Raw genomic sequence first — 8,711 nt, 5'->3', positions numbered from 1 at the left:
GGATAGAACTTCAAATTGTCTTGAGTCTCACTTCCCTGAAATCTAGTCTGTTTCAGTGCATAGAGAGTATAAACTGGCCTAAAGTTATCTATAGGGAACTGACCATCAACAACACTTAAAAAAAAATTGCCAACAGTAATGTTTTAGGAAAATACATAGGACACAAGTACTTCAATTTTCTCCTTTCCTCAACAGGTTTATTGCCTTTTAAGAAAATTTTTGTAAAATATAAATACAAAGGCAGAGAATTTACTTACAAAGTTAAAACACAGGTTTCATACATAAACACACACTTCCAGAAAATTTTAGTTTTATGTACAATTTCAAGCAACCTCAACATATTATGTTAGTTTTCAATATTTTACAGGGGTACAGAAAAAAATAGCTCAAAGTCTTCTTTAAATAAGAGCATAAAATGTTTTAAACATATAAACAATCCGGTTTTGATGCGTGAAAACTAATTTCACAGCTTTTAAATTAGGATATAAAAGTTTCATACAATTAGTTGTTGTGTGTGGATATGGTTTGAATGTATATTACATACTACTGGATCACATCCAATAGCATTGACCTGGCCTGAGCAGGTACACTGTAAACAAAACATAAAGTTACGATATCGCCAAGTGCCTTCCCCGAATACAACCCCCAAACCAACCACACGGTTCTGACCACACTCTCAACAGTTACGGCCTTTGTCGTGGGGAGCTTTACATGAAATTAAATCAAAGTGTGGAGCTCCTTTTCCTTGTTTTTTTTTTCTCCTTAAAAAAGAAAAGAAACAAATGTTCTGAGTAAAAACAAACATATCCCAAAGCATGTGTGCACTGAAAAGTAAAGAAACATTTTTAACAACTTCATAAAAACTGACTTTAAAAGTTTAAAAAGAAAAAAAACTTATTTCTGAGTCCTTCCGACTGGAGTCATGTCTCTTATATAAAGAAGAGATATTTTCATATGTAATAGTGTCCCTTCTTTACAGAAATAGTCGTATTATGACACATATGCACAAGGATAAACACTATGACACACTGTACACGGTGGGCCCTGGCGAGCTCACCAGCAGTCGTCTGAACCCATGTCGCTGGGGTGGAGCCACTCCACGGATGAGCCCAGCAGAGTCTGAAGCTCGTTTGTGAACTCCACCAGATCTAAGAGCTCCTTGCTTTCAGGGTTGAAGGCTTCTAGGTCTTTGGAGCAAGAGAACAATAGGCTTGCTGACACTTGCCGGTAGAACTCAGCCTCCGCAATGGTGACAATTTCCACATTTGGGAAATTGCAGCGAAATATGCGGGAGGACATTTTCAATTTCTTGAGCACGTCTGAAAGCAACAGCCAGTTCCGAGGCCTGCACCAGAGAAAGGACAGTGGTTTGAGTTTCTGGCAAAATTAAAAGCTCTCCCAACTATGAACTACCAGTCTCCCAGTGGTAACAAGGGCCAGTTACTTCTGCTTTGATTACTTCACTCACTCCACTTCTCACTAAGATCTAACTTCTAGCAGGGAACTCTGGACCCATGTGCATGTATTAAGAAACTATCTAGGACGGATCAGCCAATTTAGACTAAGTGGGAGCAGCACCCATGAATGAGCCTTGTCACAGGCTGCCCCGGCACCTCTAGAACTGATGGACACATCCCAGGCAAAGGCTTGGTCCCTCAGCTCCAGCCACAACTCAGGTCACCCTGTCCAAATGAGTCTCCACCCACCCATCCCCCCGGTTCTAGTCATAAGGGAAAACTAGTCTGTTTGCCGAACCCAAGGCAGATGGCAAACACCTCTGTGATCTCTCCTCTCTTCCGACCCTCATGGAGAGAGCATGAGAAACAGGCAAGGTCGCCTGTCTTTCCTTTCCTTTCCCATACCTCCAACCTGCCCCTCAATGTTGCTGGGAGTGAGGCTTTCTCAAAGGAAGGGGGTACAACCTTTCCCTGCTATCCCTTGCCACCCTTAATGAGCTCTATTCCTAAGAGACCGTCAGCACGAGGACAGACGGACAGACACATTCCCAGGCTCACAGTCCAAGGAGGACGCTACTCCTTAAGCAAGGGGTCAACACACAGCAGAGCAATGTCTCCTGACGTGTTCACTCTGGAGGATTGGGTGCAGGGGCACAGTGGCCTGACTAATGGGGGCAAAACTCGATCTGACCCAGTCCGAGGATACAGAAGATCCCAGGTGCCACATACGGCTTTACCTAATCTTACACAAGGAGAGGCTACATTAGTGTCGTCCAGTGGACCTTGGGTGCCTTGGACAGCCCCTACAGTGGTCCTTTGTGGGGGACTCCCAAGGAGGATCCTTTCCCCAAGACTGTGGTGACTGAAATCGTGAGCAATTCTAGCCAGTGGCTCTGGTGTCCTTTGGGCTCTGGGTTGTATTCCGATGAGGGCAGTTTGCTGGGATCCCCACCCCACCCCACCCCTTTCCTGGCAAAGTTCTACTGCAGTATGTGAAGTTGGTGGACACTTGGTGAGGAGTTCACTCACCCCCTACCCCCCGACCCTCATCTGCTGCTTCTCAACATCACGCTGGGCATGCTCACCCTTGAGCGACGGACACTTGGACATTATAACACGGCAAGAGGGGGCTTTCTGAGAATTCGAATTCGAACACGTCGCTGCAGGTGTCGTTATCATCGTCCTCGTCCTCTGGTCCTGGGGGTTTGCTAAAACGTCATAACCACTTTCATCATCTGGTTCTAAGGGAGGGCAAATGAGAGAGAGGAGGGGATCAGTTAAGCCAGAGCAATATCCTAGCTGTTCTCCAAACAGAAAGTCTTTCCCAAGCCAGCCCTGCTCATGGCACCCTCCCCAAGCCTTCATCCACACAAGAGAGAAAAGTTCTCTTAACTCCTGCACGTCTTCCCCACCCAACTGAAACGAACAAGGCTGCTCACCACACACAGAGCTGCCATAGAAATCCCAAGAGGCATTGCTGTTGCAGTTGCTGTTGCTGTTGGGGCTGCTGTCATCATCATCGCGACCCTGCAGGTCGTTTAAATAATCTGGAGAGAGAGGGAAACAAGGTTAACACCTGCTGGCTGGAGGCAAATGCTGGTGGAGGTCGGAAGAATCTCACGCTGGGGCTGGTAGGTTTATCTCCAGACAAGTCCCTCTGCACACGCCTCCAGGTATCGAACTATAAGCTGCATATGCATCTACCTTCCCAAGTGACAGTCCGCCTCACCGCCCCTGCCTGCCAAACAAAAGCTAGGCCTGGCCAGCTCAGAATTTCCCAGCCGTCCCATGCAACACTCAAGTATGTATCTGTTTGACAGACTAATGTTCTGCCAACTTTCCCAGTTAAGTGTAAAACGAGGTGGGGTGGGGGTGGGGGGAACCTGGCCCATCTAGATGCCCGAACCAGACCATTGTGATCTCTGTCATACCTGTTAAGAACTTTTCCATAAGTTCGCTGTGGGTCATTTTCATGATGGTTCTACCTGAGTACGTAGCCAGGGTGGGGTCAGCACCATAGGAAAGGAGCAAGCGGACGATTTCCAAGTGATCGTTCTCGACGGCATCGTGGAGAGGCCTAAGAGAGGCGTGGGGGATTGATTATATCTGTGGACATGATGTTTGCCTCTAACGACACAAAGGCAAAATGGACTGTGTGGTCAAGCCGCCGTTTCACCAAGGAGGGGAGTGTACAGTCACTGCCATTCCACATGGGGAAACTGAGGCACTGTGACTGGCCCACTGTCAAATGATGAATCACTCTATTATTATTTCTACACTTAACCTTTTATAAGACAGATGAAGAAACTATCTCAGGCCTAATTCTCGAATGCAAATCTCTCTTAATCCACTTAGCCTGAGGAGGATCTCAGGCCATGATGAAAACTTTCCCAATGAACTTAAATAGTGACAGACTGTAAGAAGATAACTTATGAGGGAAAAAAAAAACCCAATATCATGGAAGCCAACATGACAAGCAATTATTTATACCATTAAAAAAAAAAAAAAGATTGCCATTTCTAAAAGAAACTAGGGCAAAGTAGAACCTCTCCTGAAACCAACTTGGAGATCAATGATCAACCCTATGGCTCAGAAGCAGTCGGCAGGCAGGGTGAGTTCTCAGGAGGGTCCAGAGTCCTTCCTGTGTCTACTGGGATTGGGAACACAGCCCACAGTCCCATCTGGAAAGAATGCTTTTTGGAAACCATGAACCACCAAATACATTTTAGTTTTGCTCATTTTATGACTGTCAGGAAAGCCCTAGTGCCCCGCCTCCTGGTAGCATCCCAGGCACAATCCAGAAGATGCTTGGGCTGACTCAGACCTGGGCCTCTGGCCAATAAACCAAGGTCAAGGACAGAGTGGGGGCCAGGGTGTGGGTGACCACTGCAGATCCTCTGAAGCCACTGGCCCCTGGCCCTGTCTGTACTCCAGGGACTTTCAATGCACATGTACTTTAAATATGGTGATTGAATAGATGCTGGTAAAGAGTCTGGGGCCCTAAAAGGCAACACCCCTGATTATCCATGCAGGTGCAACATTTTCAGGGATTTCTGTCCATGAGAGCATCACTAAGTTTACACAGACCTATGTAAATTTGCCAGAAAGATGTCTGATTCCATCAGTGTGCTTACATGGTATTCACACTCCATCTTTCCTCCTGGGGTTCCCCACCACTCACCTGGTCCCGTCCTGGGCACTGCAGTTGACATCAGCGCCATATTCAAGGAGGTGTCGTACAATATTGAGCCATCCCCTTGCACAAGCTTCATGCAGGGCACAGTAACCCGCGTTGTCTCGATGGTTCACATCACAAATCTTATTCTCCAGGCAGTACAAGACCACTTCCTGTGGGAAGAAGGTAGGGGATGCCATCAGACCACCACAGTGAACCTTCTAAGGGTGGCCTGTCCATAGCTTGGCAGTGCCCACTTTCAAAAGCATACATCCTTGGATCTAACAGCTCACTGAAGTGCGGTGGGTGTCCTGGTGAGGGGGCAAAAGCTTGTGGGAAGGGCTTGGAGATGCAAACAGCGTTGTCTAGAGCTCTGCTGCCCCAGTGGCCTGGCCTAGGGCAAGCTGCCCTTGAACTTCTCCCAAGCTTCCACAGGGCTGCTGAGAGAATGTATTCAGAGAGCCATGAAACCCCTCAGCCCAGGGGCTGGCATGGCCCATACAGAGGTGCAACAGCTGCTAACATCTTAGATGACACAAGGCCAAGTATAGACCATTCTCCCTTGACTGGTCTGTTCTGTCGGTGGCAATAGCTGACAACACGTGTTTAAGCATTGATGACTGATGCTTAAAGAGGGCTGAAATCCGCTGAAGAACATCCCTCAGGTTAGAGAAGGAGGGACAGACACCTAGGTCAGCCACATCCTCACGCCCCCAGTGAAGACCCCAAATCAGAACCTGGGCCTCAAATGCTATTTGTATGTTCAGTAGCATCAAACAGAAGCTTTCTCTATCCATCCACAAGGAACGACACAAAATGCTCCAAATAACCCCACCCTCTATTATGCCTCATCCACCCCCCTCCCCCCGACAACCTACACATTTCAGGAAGCAAACAAAACAAGTCTACCCTTCCCCCTTCCCCGAAGGTGTTCTGTGTTAAGAGTGTGTGTTAGAATCACTGTTATTAATCTTACTTCTTTGGTGTGTTAAAATATTAATATGAACCGCTCCCAGTTAGCAGAGCGGTAATTTATTCAATGTTTTATTACCTTGATTAAGAAAGTTTTCAAACACATCGAAAGCATTTGCCACCAGACAACATGTTATACTTGTTTTCTTCCAAGTCATGCCCAGCAGAGAGCCAGGTTCTGAGAGCCAGGGGTAGGCAGAGTGTGCAGGCAGCCCAATGCACAGTCCACTTGGTAAAGGGGGATGGGACAGGGTCAGAGCAGATCTCCTTATCACAACTCTTAACTAACTCATCTGTGTAACCTATAACAGGGTCCATTCTAGCCACCCGTAGATGTGAGATGGGTTCTATAAAACCTTTTAGGACCTTCGGAGGACATGCCAATCAAAGGTGAGACCACTCACTGGTGAGTAAACTTGCAAGTTCCATTTGCTTAGTCCATGAACCTAATGGGGCATGCTGGTAAACCTGGCCATCAGTGAGGTCAATGTGGCAGCTCCCTTCCAAAACAAGGGAAGGGAAAAGGCCCATGAAGGTGTTTCTTCGTTCACATCCCAACCTGCCAGAAAGCCCACAATCCTCTGAGCCACCTATCCTGAGCCCTGGTATCCAGGATACTGCATGAAGCTGCTGCTCCCTTAGTAGGCCCTCAGTAGCCAGACTCAAGTGGACGGCTGCAAGCTAATGGAGCTGCGTGCCCCAGTCAGGAAGAGGCCCCGTCACGTGGCTCCAGATCAGGTCTGAACGCCACCAACTGTTGTGTACAGATCAGTTTACCCCAAGTCCTGGTGGCCTGCCTGGGTCCTACCAACCAGGGATTTATTTGCTCTGACAATCATGACCTTCACCTGGAAACCTTCATTGCTACCAGGGTCAATTCAAGGGGACCTAGAAATGAAAGACCAAAGTTGACGGGTAAGTCAAATCTCTGTTCCTGGAGAACATCAGCAAAGGCAGCGGGAGCCCCACAGCCCAGTCTGATCTAACGCAACCTTGCTGATGCTGCTATTTACACAGTGCTTCTCGTTGCCCCAGATAAGGACGTCTTCCATCATCCCACGGGAACCCAGGAGATGTCAGGAAAGGAAGGTAGTACTATCCTCATTGAACACTTAAGAGAAATTGAGGCCCAGAGAAATTAAACCCCAAGTTCAATTAACATGAAGTACTAGACCTGTAATTCAAGTCTTTGGTAGCTGGTTGGCTGGCAAGATTCAAAAGGCCCAAGGGATGCAATCTATCCATGATGAACATCCCACAGGCCATCTCTATTGGGGTCAGTGGGCTAACCACACTCTCCTAGCTGGGAGGGAGCTGGTCTCTAAACGGATGGCAACCACTGTTACCAACAGAGAGAAAGGTGACGAGGTCAAGCAAGTCTGTCTGCCCAACACATCTCTTGGTTTATTTTCTCTGCTAGAAATGGGAGTGTTTGAAGGGCAGCCCACCCATTTCCAAACAAAATCGAACTGTTTTTGTTGGACAACTCTCTGTTAAGTGGCTATAAGCTGAACGCCATTAACCGCAAAATGTAACCATACAGGCCATAAACCCGACATTGTTAATTAATTAAATGCCTCATTAACTTTTTTAAAAACATGATTTATTCAATTCATAGAAAATTTAACCATTACCACTAAGCACACACGCATGGGGTTGCACGTTGGGATTTTAGCCTAAGCAGCAGAAGCCTTTTTCTGGAGAAAGAAAGGTTTGAGGTCTCTGGCCATGCAAGTAATCTATTGAAAGCAGATCTGAAGCCAGAGTGTGTCTCCAGAACCAGATCATTATGACATAAAGCTCAGATTGCCTTTACTGCAACATGGTATAAGCAGAAAATCACCAACAATGAATGGTAAAGACAAAACTTCAGGAAAACCCTCCCCAGGTGTGTTCAAAGCACACCCTTATTTGGTTAAGTAAACTATCCTTCAATGTTGAAAGGTTTAAATTGTCAAATCTCCCAACTGGGCCATCATCCCAACATTTGAAATTCTGCCTAGGAAATCCCAGAAAATTGGATAAAAAAGTTGAAAGCATTCATCTACAAGTCACAATGATCAGTATCAAAACTGGTGATAATCAGTGTATAACCTACATGTTGAAATGTACATTTGAAGAAAACCAAGTCTGACCACAAACATTCCCATGGCCTCCTGTACAATCGAAGGCCAGGTAGGGTAAAAAAGTATGGATCAAGTGCCCCTTGGTCCAGACCTCAGAGTCACCAAACAAAAATGGAAACTTTCTTAAAAGACCAACAAGGGTCTCTTGAAGTCTCTGGTCCCAAAGGGAGACTGGTGGAAATGATGCCAAGCAGGCTTCCTACCCTACCCCCCATACCAGGAGTGTATGTTCTCAACCACAACTAGTACTCAGCAAATACTTGGCACATGGGGCCTAGCTTAGCACCATGTCCAACAGCCACTCTGTCCACCTAGGTGCTGTTGTTCTCTGCTCTTGGGAAAACCACTTGGGTGCTCCTTGGACTTCATCTTAAAGTAACTGTGTGAACCACCAGAAAGTTCTCTCTAGCTAATGAATGGAGAGACCTCCAAAAGACATGTAGATATAAACAGCAGCACATTCAAGCCTTGAACTAAGCACAGGTGCTTTCAACGTCCCACCAACAGTCATGCCTTGGGGGGCTGAGGTGGACATATCTCAAAGGGCTTAGGGCATTGTGGACAAGGGGACAGGGGTTCCACAGAGCTGGCTGGGAGTGTGGGAGCTGGGGGTGGGGGAGCCAGGGTTCCTGGCCCGCACGGGTCCTGCCACCCCAGTGCTAGTCCACACCTCCACGCGCTCAGCCTGCTGAGCCACATTTTACTATGACCATTCAACTCCCAGAGGGCTGATGCCAGCTTGAAAAAATGCCTCTGCCCTGTGGGCTATTACATCACAATTGCAGCTGACAAGTGCGGTGGGGGAGGAGCACAGGGCAGAAGGAGTCATCTATCTCACAGAGGTTCTAAACTGTAAAAAGGGCAATTCCAATGTGAGCCAGTCTTGGTGAGGAGCATGGTGGGGGAGGGTGGGCTGTGGAGCCAGACTGTAGATTGCCAGTATCAGTTAACCCCTGAGGCTCAGTCTCCTCATCTGGAAGT

The 8,711-nt window shown here is 47.2% G+C and overlaps 1 protein-coding gene across 1 annotated transcript in view; it reads right to left on the bottom strand.

The window, feature by feature from the left end:
• Positions 1-532: 532 nt before the first annotated feature.
• Positions 533-8,711, bottom strand: part of LOC102181199 (BCL-6 corepressor) — a 42,131-nt gene continuing 33,952 nt past the window's right edge. The window contains 6 exon segments of the mRNA XM_018045441.1: positions 533-1,345; positions 2,543-2,663; positions 2,666-2,698; positions 2,897-3,004; positions 3,389-3,534; positions 4,639-4,805. Of these exon segments, the coding sequence (XP_017900930.1) occupies positions 1,054-1,345; positions 2,543-2,663; positions 2,666-2,698; positions 2,897-3,004; positions 3,389-3,534; positions 4,639-4,805 (867 nt within the window). The 3' untranslated portion in view covers positions 533-1,053.

Source organism: Capra hircus, unplaced genomic scaffold, assembly GCF_001704415.2.
Source record: "Capra hircus breed San Clemente unplaced genomic scaffold, ASM170441v1, whole genome shotgun sequence".
Taxonomy (NCBI): Eukaryota; Metazoa; Chordata; class Mammalia; order Artiodactyla; family Bovidae; genus Capra; species Capra hircus.
The sequence above is the reverse complement of the archived record's forward strand: the minus strand, read 5'-3'. Positions and strand labels throughout refer to the sequence as shown.